The following is a 23,486-nucleotide window of genomic DNA, read 5'->3' as shown; positions in this document are numbered from 1 at the left end:
ATTTCAGTTCATCACCCCACTCCCCACTTGCAGTCCTGTAATCCTCCCATTTATTTACTTGCAGGAACTTTTAACAAATTGTACTTGGAAGACTCATTAAGGCTGAAAATCAGTGTGACTGTTCGGTTCCCTCCAGGTGCACTTCCTGCTGTCATGATTGCTTCGACCACTCACTTACTTTACTGGACCAATAAGAAGAGTCAAGAAAGCCTCCTCTGAGGAAAGAACTGCATGCACTCTTTTGTCCTATCTACCCTTTTACACTCTGTGCAACTCCCTATGCCTCCCCAGATGGTTTTATTCTGGGTAATTACAGTCATACCAATGCCATCCACATTTCCCTATATTGACTGCTCACAGACCTTTCCCAGCATGGAAGGATTAAGTGATTAGAACAGGCAGCCACCAGATTAAGGAGGAGGAACAGAAAACCCATCCCTTGGCCGCTCTGGGCCAGCCATCTGCTGGTATCCATCCCTCTCTGCCTTTTTTTTTTTTGGAGTGGGGACAGTCGTTTTACATTTCTTTCTTGGAAAATTTCTCCTTAAATTTTGACAAAAATGCTAATAAAAATGGGCCCTGGATTAAAACACCTTAAGCCCCATGTCCAACTGGGGAAGGAAATTATTAAAAATAAAGACCGCATTTCCACTGATCTAGATACCCATCTCTCCTCGTTGCTATCTCATAAATGTAAAGGTTTTGGTGACTCACTGGGCAGTCTTTTACTCAGGCCAAAGAAAACCCAGACTTCAGGAAGAGGGCCTGCCATGGCTGCCTTTGAGAAAGGTGGCCAGGAACCAGAGTGAGTGGTAGCCTCTAGAACTGAGAGCAGCTCCCAGCCAACAGCCAGCCAAGGAAATGAAGCCCTCAGTCTACAAATGCTGGCAACTGAATCTGGCCAACAACCTGAATGAGCCAGGAAGCCGATTCTTTCCGGAGCCTGCTGATGAGAGCCTGCTGCCCTGCAGATGCGTGGACTTCGGACACGTGAGACTTCAAGCCAAGACCAGCCAGCCCCTGGCCTGGTCTGAGACACAAACTTTGAGTTGCTCGACACCCCTAGGTCTGTGGCAATTTGTTACAGCAGCAGGGGAAAATGACTATGTTCACAGGTCCACACGAGACAGAAAAAGTCTACCGTGACAGTTTCCACTGAAGTTCATTTGAACATTTCTGGTAAAGTAATTCAACTCTTAGATAAACTTTCTGCATCTCCAAATGGAGGCATTTTAGATGCTCTAAAGGAGAAGATGCCGTCGTTAGAATTTTTAGATGCCTCTTGCTGCAGGAGTGGGAACCAAAATGACTTTCTCAGCAACGCCAGGTGACCGATGAGTGACTCTGCCTGGTTTACTGCTCCCAGGTGGCAGGCACTCAACGTGTGTGGGATAACAGCACCACAGGGCACACGTTCCCATTTACTGCTTTACTTGTGAAGGAGGAAGGCTTCAAAGATCTAAGAATTACAATGCTGCATCGAAAGGTCATGGGGCAAAGACACTTTGAGGAGCCACTACGCCTCGGTAAAAAGAGGCCACAAGTTGGCCATGAAGAGCTTGGTTTCATTGTCTCTCCCTGTCACACTAAGTTAGGGCTACAATCAAAGGTATTCTTACCTGTCATGGAGCTTGGGTCACTGTCTTGAGGTTGAGTGAGAGTTGAGTTTTTATCTAAAAACTGTTCACTGGACTAGCTCAGTGACCACCCTGAGAACAACTAGAAGACGAAAGAGAAGACTTGCGCCCTCCCCCACTGGCCAGGGGCACATGTGTCGTTCTGGCTTGAGTGCCATTTGTAAGTAACAATGATCTTTGAACCCCTGGTACAAACAACAGGAAACGACATCAAGGCAAAAATGTCAGGGTACCAATGCACCATAAAAATAATCCAAAAAATATAACCTAGAAACAAAGGTTTTTTCTAGTGCTTGTGTTAATACAATTACTCTTAATATCAATCCTTTTATATGTGCTAATATGCAAAGGTTTGGGAGATCTGTTAATCAGGAAAGAGAAAAGAATTAATTACAGAAAAGACAGTGGAATGATTCTATTTTTGTAGAAAAGGGAAGCAGGGAGGAGATACTTACATATGATGCAAATACACCAGTTACTAGGCCAATAGATACAGGCATCAATGACTTCATTTAGTCCAATATTTCCCTACAATTCTCCAAGAAACACCATATACTATTTTAATTTTAATCATAAATACCATTACAGCACGTGCTAAAAGTCAAACATGTAGTGTCGGTTGATTCCAGTGAAAACCTGTGAGCAAGTCCCCTCTTTTCCTCACATGGATACAGCTCAAGGATAATGTGCTAATGACCGATACGCTCCCATCAGCAATGGCCGCTCAGAGTGCAGTGAGGTGCATGGGCTGTGGGTTGCAAGCGGTTTTGAGCCAGCCAGCCACAGCCTCACTGCTCCTTTCCATCTGGTCTGCATCAGAGTGGGTGGGTGGAGACACCTCTAAATTAGGGTTGGTTAGCTTTTTCTAGTTTGGTTTTAATTCTGAATTTCCATTACTGTAGAGACTCTAACTCATATTGGGGATGAATAAAATAGAAAGAATGAGGGTCAGCAAGAGCAGTAAATGAGGAGGAAATTAAAAAACAAACAAACAAACAAAACTAAAGACCTGGCATAGTGAAATAAGCCAGGTGGTGAAAGAGAAATACCATATGATTTCACCTATAAGTGGAACCTAATCAACAAAACAAACAAACAAGCAAAATATAATCAGAGACATTGAAATTAAGAACAAACTGATGGTAACCAGAAGGCAGATGGGAGGGGATAATTGGGGGAAAAGGGGGGAGGGTCAGCAAGGAACATGTATAAAGGACCCATGGACAAAGCCAAAGGGGGTAGGATAGAGGGTGGGAGGTGGTGTTGCCTGGGCTGGGGAAGAGTAGAGGGGGAGAAATGGAGACAACTGTACTTGAACAAAAATTGCAAAAAAGGGAAAAAAATAAATCTTTATAGCCTCAAAACAAAAACAAAGAGAAACTAAAGACCAAAGCAAATGACAAAGAGAAAAAAGAGAGAAAAGTGAAATGGAAAGAAAGAAAAGCAGTGCTAACTGGAACCTGCTCTGGGTTTCCCTACAGGCTCTTTCCTTGTGCATAGAACACATTGATGAACTTGCTCTATAAATGTGTTGTCCTTTGTCCTTGACGCCTGTCTCTCCCACACACCGATGTCCAATAGTCAGCACACCCAGTCAGCTCCAATGTCAAAGCATCTCCAGAATCCTCTCCACGGCCACTACCAGGTCCACGGCACCTCCGTCTCCTGTCTCTGCCTGGGTCTCTCTGCTTCTGTCCTCATTCCTCCCACCTCCCAGGAAAGCTCTGTGATTCATCCAAAATGTACATCAGAACAAGAATCCTCCATTCCAAGACCTTCATTTCTCTTAGTCCAACTCAAGGTCCTGCCCATGGCACATACCTGGGACACTCTCCCTTTCCGATTGGCCAACTCCTCCTCATCTTTCATGTCTTCTTCACAAGAAGGCTTTCCCTGTTCTGCTAAGATGGTTAAATCCATTTGTTCTCTGCCCATTCAAGGTTCCCTTTCATAACTCTCATTCCACTTGCGTTACCTGCTTCCTTTCTGCCAGTGTTCTGCACTCAGCCAGAGCATCAGGCTGCTGTGGGGAAGGGCTGGAGGATGGAGCCTGCAAGAAGGCAAGTCGTGGGAAGGACGGGCAGCCATGCAAGCTGACAAAGGGAGGACCCACTCCAGCCAGGTTAGGAGAAGCCTGGCAGGTGCCCTGCCTGGCTGTATCTACACTCAGAGCGCAGGCTGGCAGCAGATAACCTTCAGGTTCCACATCTCCATCTGGGGCCAATTTTGGTCTGTGACTAAATATGCGTGGTTGCTTGTAATTGGCTTCTTTGCTTGTCAAGTAGATGATAATGTGCTAGAATGGGAACTAGACAAAAGGACTAAGCAACACCAATGTTAATGTATTCTAGTCACAGAAAGGAAATAAAATTCAAAGCTAGCAACTCAATAGCCACCTACTGCCTTCTCCTTCCCTAGCCATTGAAAGTACAGAGACAGATCCGATGGCATTCTTATCTCAAGTGAGTCTAAGGAATTTTGAGTAAGAGACTGTGCAGTTGGAGGCCATGGGGATTCATGGAGAGCCTGGGAGAAAGATATGAACAGTGACAACACACCAGGAATATGGCTACACCTCTACCTTGGCACGTCCTGGTTTGCGTAGTATAAAGTTTATGAATGCTGACATTCATTTGTAAAGAATGGAAGTGTTTTATACTCCAAAAGATAGTCGAATAGAAAAGCTTTGGTGTCAAATTTCAACTTCAGTATTATCTGCCTGGCCTTCACCAACACATTTAACCTCTCTGACCCTTGGCTTCTCCATCTGAAAGTGGGCTAATGCTTAGGGAGGATGAAAGCAAGTAAAGTCTGTGAAGTGCACAGGAGCCAGACCTACAGTCACACCCCCTCCTTTCCCCTTAACATCTGCTCACCTGGGTATATACATATGCCAAAGCAAAGGACAGAGGGACCTTTTTTCCTCAAAAAGAAAATGAGAGCAATACATGTAAAGAACCTAGGACAGAAAACTATTATATTAATTCAAATAATGCCCAAATTGCTTTGGGGGGGGGGAAGGTGAAACTCTTTTCCTGGCTTCTTTTTTTCCCATAAAACTCTCCAGAACTTCCCCTCCCCCCCCCATGCCTTCTTCCTGTATTTGTCTGCTTAGGTTGCTATAATCTGGCACATTACTACACACTAAGAGGCTTGAACAATAAAAATGAGTGCTCTCACAATTCTGGAGGGCAGAAGTCCAAGGCCAAGGTGTCAGCAGGGTCAGTTCCTTCTTAGGCTGTCAGGGACAGTTGGTTCCATGCTGTCCCCTGGCTTCTGGTGGCTTGCCAGCAATCTTTGGCATTCCTTGGCTTGTAGCAACAACACCTACAGAGGTCTTTAGGTTCATGTGACATTCTCCCTAGGTGTGTCTGTGTCCAAATCCCCTTTCAGAGAAACACCTGCCACCTTGAATTGGAGTCCACCCCAATGACCTTATGAATGCCAAATACAGCAGCAGTGACCCTATTTCCAAATAAGGTCATATTCTAACATCCTAGTGAGTTGAACGTCAATATATGAATTTGGGAGAGCATACAATTTTAAATGGTAATAGTCCCCAAAAGGGAGAGTGAATTGTCTGACTGGCTGGTGGCAAAGCTCTGCCATCCATTGGTTGAGGTTTCTCCTTTCATGAAACTGCTCCATCAACAGGACTCCTTGGGACTGTGGGGGGCCATGGTGTGGGGTGGGTTGCTAGCTCTATAGACCCTGACTTTTTCATGGGCAGCCCCAAGGTCTATACTGGCAAAATAGCACCGTGAGCATGTCCTTAGCCTGTTTTTTTTTGGCTGCAAATAAGAAGCCATGATCTCCACTTGGTGTTCTCAGCAGTTAAGAGACTATTTGGCTTTCATCCACCCATCAGTTTACTTGGTCTAATTTTCCACTTGGTTCTGAATGGGAGTAAAAAAAGGGCTATGTTTATTGGGCCAACATATGCCTTCAAAGAGCCATCAGAGAGGCAGCAGAAGCTTGGAGAAGCTTGTGAAGGTTTAAGAAAGTTCAGGAAGTGGCCAGAGGTCCCATTGCCTCTTGTCTAAGTCCAGGCTGGCAGACAGAGGCCCAGTACTTCCCCCTGGGATGTGTTGGCTATGGCTTCCTCCCAGGGACCATATGGTGCCTTCTTGTGTCTGGGATAGGAGGGGTTGAGTGAGTCAGGACAAGGGTTTCTGCAGGTAACTGACATATGAGAAGCAGAAACCCTGGAGCTCATCCCTTTGGTCTAAAGAAATGGAAGTGGAGGATGAGGTCTTAGTAACACGAGAAAAGGCTACGCTTCTCTCAGGGGACTGTCTCCCCATTCTTTCCCTGGGAGGAGGGCCTCCACCTAAGCTAAGATGATCAAGGCCACAACCAGGCTTTTTCACCGGGATACCTAGCTCATGATGGTGGATGGGTCTCGGGGGGTTGTCTGTGGGACCTATGTCCAAGGCACATGAGGAGAGTGGATGCTTAGCCCCCAACCCTCCCTTGATCATTCCCAGCAGCTCTCAAGACTTTCCCTGCAATTGCATGGTGGCTGTCTCAGCAGAAAGACAGCCTTCCAGAGTCAGCTGCCACCAGTTAAAGAGAATTTCCTGTTGGCCAGGCCCTGTGTCAATCACCTGATGTGCATGACCCTAGGGCCAGCATGAGGGTGAGGCAAGCAGGACCTTCACTTAGTGCAAAATATAAGGTAGTGCCATAAAACTCATTATTGTAAATAGCATACATTTTTACACTGTGGTAAAATAGACACAACATAAAAATGTCCATCTTAACAATTTTCAGTGTATAGTTGTTCAGCAGTGTTAAGAACCATCAATTATTGTGCCAAGTAATATTGAATGCAGTGTTTTTATCAAAATTAATGGAAAAATCCATTATGAATAAAATATCAATGTTTTACATAAAGGCAGGATCCAGCCCTGCAGAGCTCAGCCTCACCCCTCTCACCCTTCCCCAACCCTGCATCACCCCGCCATGCCTATTTACAGGTGGAGAGACTGAGGCTGGAGAGGTGACCACCGTCACCCAAGACCAGAAAACTAGTGGGCTTCCAGCCAGGTCCAGATTTGAATGCCAGGCCCTCTTGGATTGGATTTTACATTCACAGGGACACCCCATAACAGCAACATAGTTACCACACAGACAGCGCATCTGAGGCTTCTGCTGTGATTCGTGGGACCCAGTGCAGCTCAGCTAACAGAGCCAGGGTTGTCAGAGGTTCCCCGGGTTCCCATTCACTGCTCCATGGGCTGTGGGCATGGCTGTGCCTCTGTGGCACAGGAAACATTGTGTCTCTGCTGGCTTACCAAGCTTCCACAGTTCCATGTGGCTACCAAGGTAAAGAGACCTCCTTGACATGACCCTTCTTCCCCACCACTCTTAACCATCCACTCCGAGAAGACCTTTCCCCTCTGGTCATGCCATGACCAACCACACCTGCCCATCACCAGCATGCATGGGGATCTTTTGGTGGGGGCAAAGCATCTCCTGTCCCTTCCCCTGCAAACCCTCCTTGTCCCAGCGCAGCTTCTGAGCCAGCTTTCTGGGAGTCTTCCCAGTGGACTTCATGACTCCCTTACTCAGAGGCCTTCCAGCAAGACTGCATTTTTTACGGCACTAGGTATGTGCATTATATACCATGGCTCAGATCCCCTTCTACCTTTTAGGCTGTTAGTATCATGTCTCATTCACTTTCAATTCTCTGGTACCTAGCAGAGTTCTAGGCACATCCTAGACCTGGGATATATGTTTGTGTGGAATAAGAGACATCATCCATTTTATCTAAGCTGTTGACCTAGCCCTTGGCCAAGGAGGAGACGATGAGATGCTTATGGCTTTCTAATTATTAACAGGCAGGGTGCACATGGTACACTCTTTAGTGCTAACAGGCCAACTTCAAGGCAATCATGTCACAGGAAAGCATTCTATTTGGATTCTGAAAGCACAGATTCGAATCTTAGTTACACCATTAGCTCTAGGAACAATTGCTCAACCTTTCCAGTTTAAGTTTCTTCTTATTTAAAGTTGGAAAACAACTTAATAACCTATTATAAAAATAAAGCTATATGAGAATTAAGTGATGATGAGAGGTATTAAAGAGTTTCTTGCCCATAAAGCACTACGGTAACTTATTTTTGTTTATTTACCTATGCTAAAAAGCCGACAGACCAATAGCTTCCTTCACTTGAGGCAGATGAGGCATTCAATATCCATATCATAAGAATGAAGGGCCATATGAGCAAACTCCAAGGACAAACTGTACTAAGTGGGTCTGCAAAGACTGTCCAAGAGAAAAATATTCTGTTTGACAAAACTGACTGGCATGTTTGTTTTATCCAGCAGAAATAGCACAAATATCCACACATAACACTGGAAAACAAGTAGGTATGTGGCTCCAACCAAGAAATTAATCTCAAATGAAGACCAGCTACCATACAAGCAACATTATCTCTGCAGCTGGGAAGAAGAACTACTTATCAGGGGTCTACCAGGTGCCAGATGTTGTTCTAGGCCTGGGAAATCCATGATGATCCTCATGTGGATGAGAATGCAGCTCATAGAGCAACTGACCTTAATATACAAGCACACAGGCAGGGACATCACTCCAAATTGTCATAAGATCAGATCAAAAGCCCAGAATGCTTTGAAAAGGTATTAGGGAAAATCTTATTTATATGGGAGGGAAGGCTGCTCAGGAAGATCTCTCTAAATAGGAGACATTTATCTGAGATATAAACATAAAGCGAAGAATAAAGTCTTCCAGGCACTGGGAGTCATGCGTGAAGGTCCTGAAATAGAGAAGATCTCAGTGTATAGAACAACAAAGAGGAGGCCAGTACGGCAAATACAGTGGGGGCAGAGGGGCCGGGCGGGGGCTGGAAACTCCAGGGTCTGGCCAGCTTTGCCCACATAGCCACAATGAGTTGGTATCAGTCCTCAGAGTTTTAAAATAAAGTCTATAACATTCATGTAGTCTCTTTCTTCCAAGCACTTATGCAGAGTGATATAAAGACAAATGGCCTTAATAACCCAGAAGTTGGAGAGAAAAATTCTCTGGAATGAAAAGACAAAAGAAAAGGAAAATCATGTGACAAAAAAGAATAGTTGCCCTAATTGTTGTGGCTCAATTGGTTGGGTGTTGTCCCACAAAGCGAAAGGTTGCCTGTTGGATTCCCGGTCAGGGCATATGCCTGGTTTGGTCCCCGGGTTGGGTAAGTACAAGAGGCAAGTGATAGATGCTTCTCTCTCATTGTGATGCTCCTCTCCCTTTCTCCCGCCCTTCCCCAGTCTCTAAAAACAAACAAACAAACAAACAAACAAACAAACAAACAAACATCTTTAAAAAGAGGGAGAGACAATAGTCTGGGTCAGAAAATGTAATGGAGATGGGCAGACTTAAATGGGTAGGGAAGGACTGTGGGTAATAGGTTGAAGTCTCAAATGGTTAAACACAGAGATACCATATGATCTAGAAATTGTACCCCTAAGGGAACTGAAAACAGGTGCTCAACCAAATACACATGCCACAGGCCAATAGCAGTGTTAGTCACAACATCCAAAGGGGTGGTACAGCCTAGTGTCCATCGATGGATGAATGGATTAGAAAAATGCACTGTATCCAAACTGTGGAATACTATTCCTCTACAGAAAGGAATGGCGTACTCATACATGCTACAACATGAACCTTGAAAACATCATGCTATGTGAAGAAGCCAGTTACCAAAGGCCATATCTTGCTTGATTCCATTTAAATGAAATGAAATATCCACAGCAGGTAAACCCACAGAGACAGAAGGCAGACCGGTGGTTGCCAGGGCCTGCAGGAGGGGTAATGGGAAGTAACTGCTCAGTGGGTACACAGTTTGCTTTTAGGGTGATGAAAATATTTGGGAACTAGATAGAGGTGGTTGCACTATGTTATGAATGTGCTAAATGCCACAAAACTGTTCACTTTTAAATGGTTAATTTTCTGTTCTATGTATTTCATCTGAACTTTTTTTTTTAAGGAAAGAAAGAAACTGGTAGAGAAGGAAATACTGAGGAGGTGGGTAGGCATCATGAGTCCAAATTGAAGGTGCCCATTGGGTAGAGGGGCACTTCTGTGGTCAGATCAACCACAGGGCCAGGGTGAACCCCATTTCTGTGGTTCATTGTGCTTTTCGACCTTCGCCTGCACTTGAATTAAAGCCCTTGAAGTATAAAAAGTTTCTAAAGACAGTGGAGGAAGCTTGCAGGCCCTGAGGCATGAGAGGTGAGAGGCTCTTTTTCTAACAGGCTTTGCCTGTCTGAGCTGTTGTACCCTGTGGGCTCTGAGGAGGATGCTTGGTCAGTGGTTAGTGGTCCCCTGCAAAGATCTCTATCGAAGCTTGCCGGGGGTCCTGGCTGGGTGCTTGAGAGGAAACAGGATGATAATTTGTCTCAATTATCTCCCTGCAAATAGGAATGAGCCCTGAGAAATCATAAAAATCCCTTAGTATAAGTTCCTATGTGAGCTTGTTCCTGCAGGTCCTGGCTGAGGACACTCTGCTCCACCTTATTCAAGAAGCATTGGCCTCTTAATCTATTTCAGCTGCTTAGGAGTGAGAGGGGTCGAGGACAAATGACATTTCATCATGTTTGTTAGTCAGGATGACAGTGCTGCTTACAGAGGAGAAATAGTAAACTCCCTTTATGTTCTAGATAGAAACTTATCAGCACTGCTTTCATACATGCTAAGGAGAATTACTGCCCTTCATGGCCTATCAAGATTCTAAGCAAAGGCCCAAAGCCATTTTCTTCCAAAACACAAGGGCACTCTATGAGACAGACCACGGCCATGTGCTTCCAGGAATCCTTAAGGACATAATGCTTTTTCTTACCTGAAATAATTATTCTTTTTGCAGTAAGCTTCATTGGCTCCAACTACCTGACTCACAAACTTGCACATAATAGAGAGCTCTTTGAGTAGGAAGTACCAATCACAGTGACAATGCTTTCGGTTAGCCAGACCCTTGTTTGTTTATAGAAATTAGTCTGCAATTACCAATTACATTGTTGGTCCAAAATAAGGTCAGGCAAGAATAATGGTCTGGATACAAATGTCCAGACAGGACTATTATGGAGAATTATGGGGGTGATTAATCAGCTGGCTTCTTCCTGGGTATTGCCATTCCCACATAAAATCTTTGTGCTAACAAAGCTACTCTCTGGTCCTAAGTTACCTTAAGAGAAATGTAATTAGTTGTTAGGATTCATTAGCTCCAGTTAGTACATCCACGGTGTAGCATCTTCCTTGCTGGTTGACTGCTTGCTAATGGGGAGTAATGATGTATTTGTACCTCTACGGGACAATAACAAAGGACATAGGGTTAATCTGAAGTCCTGGCATGTTTGTCCTTTTACTTACCAGACTGAAAAACTGCAAATGGATTTCTGTCACAGGCAGAAAAGCAGTGTCCTAAAAATCCACTATTGAAGGCTGTCACTTGGTTAGCACCTGCTATTACTATTGCTTCTTTTGCCTAAACCTTTCAAGAGGCAAGAAAACGTAGACCAAGCATAAAATCTGGGCAGAGCTGCCCTCTCTTTGGCTCTTCTCTGCTTAAGAAAATGTTTTACTTAGTACTTTCAGAAGCTTCTGCCAGTTTAGAACAACACTTTTCTAACCAAAATGAAAGAATTGTGGTTTTTACTTTCAGTAGCTTCCCCAAATCCGTTTCCGGAATGAGCAATGAGATGAGCAATTCTATGAGATGAGGAAGATCCCATCACAGAGAGGCCACCAGGAGCTCGGTGGTGCAGAGCAGGACACCAAGTGCAGATGCCTTCTTTCCACTCACCCCACCTGTATCTCTTCTTCCTAGGACCCTCATGCACCATAGCTCTTCGTGCTCAGAGACCGCACTTTTCACTCCTCCCTATCAGCTCCGAACACTGATGGAGAGAAACCAGGGAATCAGATGTCCCACTCAGCCTTCAGCCACAGCAGTCAGTCCACTGCCCTTAAGTAAATAGTCAAGGACATCTGTGCATGACCTGAGGAGGTCTTTACCCCAGGAAAGCAGTCCATGAGACTAGAATGACAAATCAAACCTTTTTTCCTCTCTTATTTAAAATATTCTCGGTCAACTAAGAAAGAAATAAAACTTGTTTCAAATATTCTTAGTTAGTTACAAAGCAATTAGACGGAAGGGAAAAGAGAATGAGGCGGGGAGCAGAATCGAGACAGGCTGTGCAGAGCAGAGTTGGCATCCAGCTCCTCCCTCTGAATGCATAAGACAGTGGGCAAGAGGCGGGATCTCTGAACTGGTGCCTCTGGAAAATGTTATTCGTGGCTCGCACTGGGTACATTTCTCTTCTCTGTGAGCACAATCGTAGCTGATGGTTGGAGCTCTTCAGCTAATGGCAATGAATATGCACTAGCCTCCACACAAACTCTACTTGTTGTTTTATGAGTTGTACTCATCTCCTTGGTTAGTTTGTCCCAACTTGGGTAAATGCTGGCTTTCTTTATTTTAAGGTAACTGCTGCTTAGGAGTGGGAAGTGAGAAATGGGATGAAAATATAGATGTTTTAAAATATTGGAGAGCCTTGGTATATAAGCAATAAGTGAAACTGCTCGGCAAGCTCTTTCTTCCTTAATTTATGGTTAATAGACTTGTTTCTTCACTTCCTCTCCAGGGGTGCTACTTCTGATGCAATGCAATGCAATTTGGGAGGCAGCTGGAGGAAAAATTATATTTTTAATATCAAGAAGTTATGAAGGATTTTAAGAATACACCATCTCTCACCATTTTCTTTTTATTTATCAGGAAGTTAACACCCTACAAGCCAGTGTTTTATAAGGATCAATATTAAATACCATTGTCCGCCAACTAGAAATTAACTAAGCTTTTTCATATAATCTTTTTTCAAAGGAAATAATTTGTTCGTACTAATGGAAATACTTGAATATTCATGTTCTAATAGGGAGAATGATTATTCATATTGAAAAGATAAAATTTAATATTTACTTGTTTTAAGAAAAGCCTATATTTACCAACAAATTATAGGATAAATAATTTAAAACAAGTTTAGGTTATATCCTGCACATTTTCATAATTAAGTAGATCAAATTTTGCAGAAGTAAGTGATGGAAACTGAAGAAGGAACAGAATAATGGGATATTTTATATTCATCATTTATGTTTTAGGAGAATCATTATACTCACGTTTTCTTGCTTAGGGAAACAAAGTGATGCTTGAGGAGAAATGATCCCAATTGCTAGTTCATTGAACATAAATGCTGGGAAGACCTTTACAGAAATCTTGGGGGATAGAAAGGTCTTGTGAAAGAACTGAAAATAAAAGGTTTTTTTTTTCATTTTTTGACACTATTCCTAATAGAAAAGATAAGAGAAATGAAAAGTTCTGGAGATAAAAAGCTTCAAGGCTACAAGATATAACAGTAAACCAAGTAAAGGTAAAAATGCTTTTTATATGTAAAGAAAGAATGTACCAGGAAGAGGGAGGCTGGTCAGCCATGAAAATATCAGGAAAAAAATTCCTATTGAGGCGTTACCTAGGAAAAATACACTCCGACTTGTCCAGTCTGGAGGCAGCCTCATGGGACTTGGATACATCAGGTTGCCTTCAGGACATCATGTGTGACTTTTGACAGCAAACTCCACAGACTCTGTCTATTTGCTCTTCATGATAATCCTCATGTCTACCACTCAGCCAAGCACTTAGTAAGGACTCAAAAGAATAGATGTTGAGAATGACACTTTCAGTCAATATAATTAACTCCTCTTATTTGGATGCCACCAGAAGCTCTGTGACTATAATATGGCTTTCTAGTGGCTAGCCTATGGAGAATGAAAGTGCTGGGGATGATTAGGCTTATGGACTGTCCATGAAAATGCTCCCACTCAAATCTCTGAGTGCAGGAGCATCACCGACTGGTGGTGCTGCTGCTAAGTCCTGAAATCCATCATCGTGTTTGCCTCCATGATGAGGCCTCATTTCCCATGGAGACTCCCAGCCAGTGACACTGAACTGGGCAGCAGTGATAAGGCAACCTGTTCCCGGGAGATATGGGACTCCTTGGAAGGAGCACTTGAACTCAAGAACTCTCCAATGGCCTTACTGAACACCCCTGGAGTCTAATGCATTGTCATCCATCCTTCTCCTCCCCTCCTTCCCTTCCCCTACCCCTTTCCCTTTTTCCTTCCTTCCTCCCTTCTTCCCTCTGTCCTTCACTTGAGGTCAGACCTGTATCATGGTTTGATGGCTCCCATCCATTTCTCTTCTCAAGTGTTACCCTAATTACATCTCTTGTACAAATTGCTAATTCTGTCTTGGTGTTTGCTTCTCACAGGATCTTGTCTGTGCCAGCATCCTGTCCTCAAGTGTAAATAAACACACACACTCTTGGGCTGCTTCTTGCTTCTAATGGAACATGATGGAGTGGGAGGAGCCCAGCTGTGGCATGACAGGACTACACATTTATATCACCCTTCCTTCTCTTACTCGCTATATTGGAAATATTTACTCTCTTACTTGGAACAATTTACTTTTATCCTTATGAGCATCAGCATCTTGATCTGTAAGATGCAATAGAAACTTCTACCATACAAGATTATTGAGACAAATGCATTAAACAGCATGCATATTAAAGAAGCACAGCATTATAATAGTGCTAAACCAAAAGCTAATTTCCTTCTGAGAGTATTGCAGCTTCAAGGTCCAGTTTATGACCAGGTAAGGCTAAAGGCCAGGCCCTGCTGTACTCAAGGGTGATGACAGACACACTTAGGGTGTCCTCCATTGGGAATCCAAATTTAGAAAACACCTAGGGTCAGCTAGCAATACCCTGACCATGCTTTACATTTCCTTTTACAACTAATTAGGGATATCTAGATCAAACCTCTCCTTTATGTAGCCTGGTTTTCCTCAAGATATATGACATTTGGGGCTAAAATGTAGATACCCTGATTCCAAATGAAAGGTCATTTCAAATACATTCTATATTTAGATTTTAAGAGAAATATGTATAGAGATTTCCTAAGTGACCTCCTTTATTGTTAGATCATTATTGATTCCATCAAAGTACAAGATAGTTAATTATGTAAACCCCAATTCAACAAATTTATTAGTTGGACTTTATAATTCTATGTTGCTGTATTGAGAATTTCTTGAAGTTCCATTGGTGACTATCTTTTCTTGGAGGTAAGAAAAGGACAGTATCACTTTTACTCAGAAATAGAGTCTAAAAATTAACAATAGCTAAAATTAGGGAATAAGGATGATTCTGCTTTACATTATACAATAAATTAAAATATATTTCACATTGGTCAACATGACCTTGTAAGAATGTTTTAATTTGTTAAACATTATTTCCCAAAGTGAAAATAAACAGCAAAAGCCATCTGTGACAGTAACAGTGATGGTCTAAATTGTGTCCTCCCACCCCAAATTCATCTGTCGGGTCCTAAATGCTAGTACCTCAGAATGTGGCTGTATCAGGAGATACTGTCTTTCAGGAGGTAATAGGATAAATGAGGTCTTTAGCATGAGCTCTAATCCAACATGATTGGTACCCTTATAAGAGGATGAGATTAGGACAGAGTTGAACAGAGAGGAAGACCATATGGGGAACCCAGTGAGAAGGTGGCTGTTAGCAAGCCAGTGAGAGAGGCCTCTGAGAACCAGCTGTGCTGACATCCTGATCTCATACATCTAACCTCCAGGACTGTGAGACAACACATTTCTGCTGTCTAAGCCACCCCATCTATGGTACTTTGTTACGATAGCCTTAACACATGAATTCAGTTTAAACCACCACCTCCTTCTGATTGGGTACAGGGAAGTGAGCTAGAGCAGTGCACCATGGGAGATGAGGGGCCAGCCCATCTGTGCTCTCTGATGGGGTCCTGAGACCCCATGCTCCTTCTGCCTTCTCAAACTCTGTTCGCTTCCTTTGAAGAAGACCTTCACTGCTGGGTCACAAACCCTCACAAACATTCACTTTGTATCCATAATAAACACACTGATCAGAAGTGAAGAACTGCTCAGGTGAGAAGCATCTTCTACTATAGGACCAGGTGTGGGGAAATGGGGTTGACTGGGGCGAGGGCGTCTCTCGCCTGTTCACAGCATCCACATACAAGAGGCCATTCCCTTTTTGAAGTACCCAGATGAAAGTGTTCAATTCAGCTGCCACAGAAGACTCGGATAAATCCAGAGCTCATTATACAAGGCTTAAAATATACTTTTTAAAAAAGATTCTTCTTAGATGAATAATAGTGGCAACTAACTGAACATAACATAAACATAATAATAATTCCTCTTACCTGAGGTTAATGCACGAGTAATCCACATAAAATACAAATCCTTGGGGCTTTCCAGCCAGAGTGATTATCACTAGTATTATTTTGTGACAGTGTTTTCTCAAGGTCACTCCAGAATTAGTGGCTCCGTGGGACCAAGCACTCATCCATTATATGGGTTAAAATGACTAATTGAGGGTGCGAGTTTAATTATATTCACAAGCAAAGGCACAGCACAGCTCCTTTGACAGGCTTAATAATGAGCGCGTGTGCACAAAGATAGATGGAAAAAAATTAGGGTTGTATATTGTTGTCCTTCAGGACAAGATACTGAAGTGGGAATAGAATAATAAAAATAAAGAAGTGACTCGACAGCAACAGGAAATGAGCTGTGGAAGTTACCAAAGCCAGCCTTGTTGCAAATACTTCAGCTGGAGATAAAGCCCCACATACGCATGACTAAATGCAGCCTAGCTGTGCAGTAACAGAGCGGCGTAGTGTTATTGAGCTGGTAGATCAAAAAGTAAAAAAAGGTGCTCAGTGGGGGCTTCACCTGCAGCTCACTCTGAAGTGATGATAATGGCCACGACAGGGATCTTTACAGTATTGATTTGTGATACTGTAATTGGGAAACATGGTCATGTGTCACATTAAATTGAGAAAGCATCCATTCTGTACCCAGCCGCTGGAGCCAGCTTCCTTAAATGATACTGATATCATGCCACGTGCCCTGCATGAGAACCTACAACGACTTCTAGCCCTCTGCAGTATCAAACAAGTCCCCACAACTTTCAGAAGCTAGTTCAAAGTCAGGAGGGAAGGAGGAGGCTCATACACAGGAGCAGAAAACACGAATCGGATCCACACTTGGGGACACTTATTTCACAGCCAGCAGTCAAGCAGCTGGTTTTCACCTGTCTCTAGATGGGGCAGCCACATCTGGGGTGCAGCACCCAATCCTGCTATAGGTGATGTTTTGCTTTGTGCCTGAGCTATGGAGGGGAACAGTCTTGTGCATACAAAAAAACAGTTCCCAATTGGGGTCCTTTCCAGTGTGTGGGCACTGTTGAGGGACAGGCAGCTTTTTGGGGTTATTTACCCCCTCTTTTCTTCCTCTGCTATGTATTCCAGTGGCTCACCAGCTTTGTAGGCCCCCTCTGGCAAACTTACTAGGGGGACTATCTGGGGTTCCTAGGGCTGCTGGAACAAAGAAGCTGAGTGGCTGACAACAACAGAAGTTTACTCTCACAGTTCCGGAGGTTAGAAGCCCCAGATCATGGTGTCAGTAGGGCCATGTGTCCTAGGGAAGAATCCTCCTTTGCCTTTTCCTGGCTGCTGGGAGCTTTCAGCAATCCTTGGAGTTCCTTGGCTTATGACCACATCACTGCATTCTCTGCCTCTGTTCTCACATGGCCTTCCCCTCAGTACATCCCGGTGTGCATGTCTTCTTCTTGTAAAGGCGACTTTCATTGGATTTGGGGACACCCTAATCCAGTATGACCTCATCTTTACTTAAGTAATTATACCAGCAAAGGCCTCGTTTCCAAATAAGGTCACATTCTGAGGTTCCTGGTGGGCATAAATTTGGGGGAGCACTTACTGAACCCACTGTGATTTTAGGCACAATAAGCTTGCCCACAAGCTGGGCCGGACTAACCTCCACTAGGCAGTATTCAGGCCATGGCTGAACGTATCTGCTCTTGGTTGAAGGTGATGATTATTCTGGTGATGATTATTCAGGTGATGAAAAGTATTTGCACACTGTACAACGAAACAGTCATGAGCACAAGTCTGAACCGAGTTCCAGGTCTGAGTTGACTGGCTTTGGCCACAGCAAAGCGGTTTCCCTGGAGGGCCCCTCAGTCACACAGTGATGTGGAGGAAAAGATTATTACAACTTCGTGCATTTTATGTCTTACACCTTTCTAACATTTAGCACGTTTATTTTAAGGCATATTTTATTAACGTGTTTATTAACAACTAAAGTTTTAATCAGGCAGAATTGGAGCAAAGGCCAAATTTAGAAACGGGGAAGGAAGGAGGAAGATGGTGAGTATTATGTGTTTCTGGGGAAGGGGGTGGGGAGGTGTGAGTGAAAGGAAACCTGTGGTGATGATTCCGTCCCCCTGCCAATCACCCCCAGCTCTGAGGCCCACTGTCCTCGGCTGGCACTGCGTCCTGGAATCCCACAATCTAGCCACCATCATTCTATCAACATGCTCCTCCAACCAAAGGTAAGTGACTTTCTTTCTTTCTTTTTTTAAAACATTTTTACCCTGTTTCCTCAATGATAGATAGAGACTTCAGGAACAAATAGATGTCCTTTTGAAAAATTCCATTTTCTACCCCCAAATGAATTTTAAAAGCGAAGGGGCTAGGGGCATTCACTTTTCATTTTATGTTTCATATGCACTTCAATTTTTGTTATGTCAACGTGTGACATCCTCCCATGAACACTTACCATGCCTTTTCAGAGAGGGCAAAGGCCGGGGCTCTTCTCTTTAGAATGTCCCCATGAGTGTGGCCTGTGCTCCAGGCTTGGGGATAGGGTGGTGACCCACTGATATCGATACATCATCTACTGTCAAAGGCTTGAGACACTGAACAAAGTCCATTATGACTGCACCAACTTGTCTAAAGACTGCATACAGTTAGTGTTCCAGATTTTAGCTAAGTAAGGCTCTGGCCCTTTTCTAACAATGTAAATATCACTCTGATAAGCCGATAAATTTATTCTTAAATTTAACTCTGATAATATTTACACTTTATTTTCTTGACACATCCTTGAAAATTATAGTTAGAGAAACAAGCCAAAAATATCAAGTCATTTTAAGTCATCAGTAAAAGAATGAAGGAATCTGAGTACTGGACAACTAATGTCAACTTTATTATCTAGGATATGCCTTAAACTACAGTCTTAGCTTTTAAAAAAGGCACCCATTGCTCTGATTGATTGTCTAAACTGAGGATTAAGATGTTGGCAGAGAGAAGGACTTGTGTGGGGCTAAGGGATGAGCCTGGCCACCAGTCTACTCCATTGTTGAGGTTCTAGGAGGAGAAGGGAAAGCAAGCAAGGTGGAGGAGGGGGACGATAGCAGCAATCAAAGGCAAAAGGGATGCTGAACAAGTGGATGCCACTCAGTAAATGTCAAGGAGCAAATTAAAGAAGCTAACATGCAGAGAGTGCTGTTCATTCATTGGTTGTTTGGTGGTGGTGTGCTAAGCACAGAGCTGCTCATCCTGTCTCATATGACATTTTCTTTCCCTTTTTTGGGGGTACAGTGGGAATAGTCTGGATTAGGAGTCAGGATGTGGGTGTAAGTACTGGCTTCATAATTTGCTAGATGTGAACTCATAATAAATTCAAGAATAAACAATGCACAAATGGTCCCAGCTTATAATGGTTTGACTTAATGATTTTTGACTTTATGTTGGTGGAAAAGCTATATGCATTCCATAGAAACTGTACTTCAAATTTTAAATTTTGATCTTGTCTCAGGCTAGTGACAGGTAGTACAGACACTCTCTATGATGTTGGGCGGCAGCAGTGAGCCTCGGTTCCAGTCATGCAATTACCAGGGTAAACGACAGAGCAATACTCTAAAGTTGCCAGTGGTTTTTGGATATTGTGTTTTGTGTTTTTGCATCCTGTCATATCTACAAAATTGCTACCTGTGTCTCTTGCTTCTGGTAAGAAAGAAGAGAAAGGCAATTACTCTAGAGATGAAGCTCAAGGTAATTGCCCAATGGTAGGCTAATGTGAGTGTTCTGTGCATGTTTAAGGTAGGCTAGACTAAGCTGTGATGTTTGGCAGGTTAGGTGTATTGAATGTAAAGATCCATGGAAATAGTTCACAAAGCTACAAATCAGTGACAGTTAAATTTAATAGAATGGAACAAAATACAGATATTCATTGTGGTCCACAGAAGGTGTCTTAAAAAGCAGACATGCAGGGTATCCCAAGTAAATTCACAGCTCAATTCTCATTGTCTCTTCTCCGCACCTGTCTCTAATCAGCCCTGCTCCATTGCTCCCACACATCACTGACCACTGTGCTCTCTTGGTCAAGATTCTCCATTGCTTTCAACTGCTTACATACTCAGGTCTCTTTTCCTTAGCTCTGCCTTGAAGGCCCTTCATCACCTAGAATGGAACAACTATGCCATCTGCATTTCCTGAAGTCTCTTAGTGTCGCAGATCACTTACAGATCCTGGAATCCCCCACATCTGTCAGAGTGCGCCTGTCACTCTTCTGGCTGCAGTGCTTCCCACTGTGTTGACTGATGGAGTCCTGTCTCTGTTTGGGCCCAGTCTCCTCTGATTCTTGAAGGCTTTTTTGACCACACTGGCTAAGTTAGTCACCCTTCCCCCAGTTTTTCCTTCTGAACTACCCTAAACATTGCATTCTAAAATGTTGCATGAGGGTTAATTATGTTGGGTGCCATTTTCCTGTAATAGATTATGAGCTTCTGAAGTGCTGGGGCTGCCATGTTTATTTCTGCCCCCTGGTCCCTCCAAGGCGCACAGCAGGGACTCAGCAAACGCTCACCGGTAAAGCTGCTGAAAGACAGGAGCAGCTGGCAAAGTAGTTTCTTTAATGTAAATAAGTTCTGGGCTTTGTTGAAAAAGTGAAAAATGTAAATACCTCACATATTAAAATCTAAGTAGGTGGCAAATAAGAGTCGAAGTTTATTGAAAACTTTCATCCACTGAGGCTTTATTTGATACACTGTTGTAATTCAGCCCCATTCCCATGGCTGTTCTCTTCCTCCCTTTGTCCACCCTGCTTATCAATGTGGGATGGTTCATGAATACATTCAAATACAAGAAGAAATTATTTTTCTTTCTGTGGGAGGGCAGGCATTAAATGAAGAGGGCAGTGAAATATTCACCACACATCAATGAGTTTGGCTCTCTGGCTCACATGATAAACTTAGCAAAGTGGGAAAACCCTAAACCTGGTTGTGTCTGGACTAAGGAAAGTCAATTTAGTCATGAGAAACTCTTTTCTTAGTCAGAGGCCCTAATTTTTACTCCCTATGATGCATGCGGTCACTCCTGGCCAGCAGCAGAGAGAGCACAGGTCAAGCCTCCATGTGTGTGAACACAGAGGAAGGGAGAGCCATGCTGCTCTGACCTAACTTTACTCTAGGTCCTTCCCAGACCCCAAGCTCAGCCAGATGACCTACAAAAGGGACCCATGAACCCACACTGGTCTAGCTCGTCATCAGCTCTTCATCTAATGGTGCTGAATGTATGCTCACAGTGGCAGTGGCCTACATCCTTCTCTCAAGCATCATGAGTATGTGATTGTTACTCTATTACTCAGGGGGAATTTTGACTGACTGAGCTAACCGAGTCTTTGCTGACTGTACTTCTACAATTGATTCTGAGGCACTTCCGTCCATGCTCTTCATTAGGAATGATGAGAGTCTACAGTCAGGGATGCTTGAAAGGGACAAATTACTTGTAATAGTTACAAATAACTGAAATAGAAAAACCAGGCACAAAGGGTCAGAAGCACGCTCAGTTTTAGCTGTGGGAGAGTCTGATTTCTTATGGTGGGATGGAAAGCTTCTGGAAGATAATAGACTTTAAGAGGTTATTAAATAAATGGTTCAACAGGGGTTTTTGGAGAACTGTATGTTTGGTCTTTGGTGGAGACTATGCAGAGAAACTGTGTCAAAAGATCATTATTTTGTGACCTTGAGGAAAAGCAAAAGCATCAGGGGATTTCCTATTCCTGCCCATGAATGCATGTTGATGTTTGTGGAGGCAGATTCTCTTTATCTCCTTTGGTGCATGCACATTTCACACAAACACACACATCCCTCTCTAGGCTAGAGGCTGGAGCATTGTTATAAATATTCATGAGGTAATTATTATTAATGTCACCAAGGTGATTTTGTTCCTTCTCAGTAGAGACGAGTTTTCGCACCTAGAAACCAATCAACTGTAGGAGAAACAGCAGCTTTGAGGCAGCCCAGCAAAAGCAATCATATATGTTTTACCATTGGAATATAGATTATTTGACTAGGTATTTGAAATCGCTTTTTACCCCCACCCCATCATGCATTAAGCTATTCCAGCAGAGATTTCCAACTCTGTGCATAATACAATGTTCTTGGGAGCACAGTTTCTAGAGTTTGGAAGAACTTGATTATTATATTCTTTTCTAAGAGCAAAAATTAAAACATAAGGATGATTTTTGTAAAAATGCATTGGGAGAAAATTACAACACATTTGCTTTTATTATTAAATTTTTTCATATAATATGCCTTATTAAAGAGCTGTTCTAAGAATTATAAGTTCTTGCAATCACAAAGAAAAGTAAAAAAAAAAGCTACTGGCAACAGTTAACTAGATCCCTGTGTACCTGTCATGGACTCTCCCCCAACCAGCTGGCCTCCCTGGTTATTATTCTAGGTGCATGATATGTCATAATATGGGAAATTATTGCAAAATATTGTATTTCATCAAAGAAAATGAATTATTTCTGGTTGAAATGAAATTTTTTTCCCAAGACCCAAGAAAACATGTTAAATAAGTTGAATACTGTAGGTACAGGATAGTGGGAGATGCCTACACCTCATCAGAAATGTTTTTGCAAACTTCTCATACTCCACTGCCTAATCAACAGTCATCTTTCCAGAACACTGTGATCTTTAGTAAAACAGCAGTTAAAGCTGCAGAAACAGAGAATGCAGCTGAGGGGGGGAGGAGGTGACAATGTCAGGACTCACCTTAGGCATCCAGTGGCATTTCGCAGCACCTGTGACGAATGCAGCTGTATTTTTCGGTCATCCTGAAGAGGTGAATTTTCCCAGCCCGAGTGGGGGATAATCACGGCATTTGTCAACACCGCCAGGGTGTCCTGGATAATTGGCATTTTGAGAGCATCACAAGATGAGAGGTTCCAAAGGACTCCTGTAAGACAGACACAAACAGAGCTTTCATATGGCCACTGTTTTTCTCATCCCAGACTGTTTTCCCTAATCAGGTTGACAGCATGGGCGGAGGGATTGAGGGAGTGTGAGCACATGTTTCTGAGCACACCTTTCATTTCAGAACACTGTGTGAACTCGTGAACAGGGTGCTGTGAGTATTTGACAAATGGGCAGAGGAATTATATGATTATCTTTCTTCCATCTAAGAGACTAACCAGGGTTGAGAGATCTGATTGAATTGAGGATAACAACCAGGCTTCCATTCCCTATTAATACAATGGACTGAGTACCTGAATCCTAACCAAATCCAAAGAGCAGTGAGCATTGTCTGAAATGGACTTCAGGGCATGTCAGTCCCATCCAAGACGTCCACGTGCACCTGGGGCCTATTTGATTCATGTAGCTTCCACAGAGAGCCAGTCACCATCATGCAGAACCGAATGAGAATCCAGCATCCGGTCTGATGACAACGGGCTCAACAAGAAACTTAAATTTCCTGTCACTTGTGACAGTTTTGCCAGCTTTTCCCTGAGAGCAATGCTCAGGAGGACCTACAGATAGTTCTTTCTAATGTAACGACAAAGAGACCAGTGGAAAGTTGAGGGCACATCTGTCAAGGACAGA

At 43.2% G+C, this 23,486-nt stretch overlaps 1 protein-coding gene across 1 annotated transcript in view; it reads right to left on the bottom strand.

The window, feature by feature from the left end:
• Positions 1–23,486, bottom strand: part of CTNND2 (catenin delta 2) — an 841,098-nt gene that overhangs the window by 138,579 nt on the left and 679,033 nt on the right. The window contains exon 12 of the mRNA XM_053657171.1: positions 22,659–22,842. Coding sequence (XP_053513146.1) covers positions 22,659–22,842 — 184 coding nt within the window. The remainder of the gene's footprint in view (positions 1–22,658; positions 22,843–23,486) is intronic.

Source organism: Artibeus jamaicensis, unplaced genomic scaffold, assembly GCF_021234435.1.
Source record: "Artibeus jamaicensis isolate MK-2021 breed Jamaican fruit bat unplaced genomic scaffold, CSHL_Jam_final scaffold_369, whole genome shotgun sequence".
Lineage (NCBI taxonomy): Eukaryota > Metazoa > Chordata > Mammalia > Chiroptera > Phyllostomidae > Artibeus > Artibeus jamaicensis.
The sequence above is the reverse complement of the archived record's forward strand: the minus strand, read 5'-3'. Positions and strand labels throughout refer to the sequence as shown.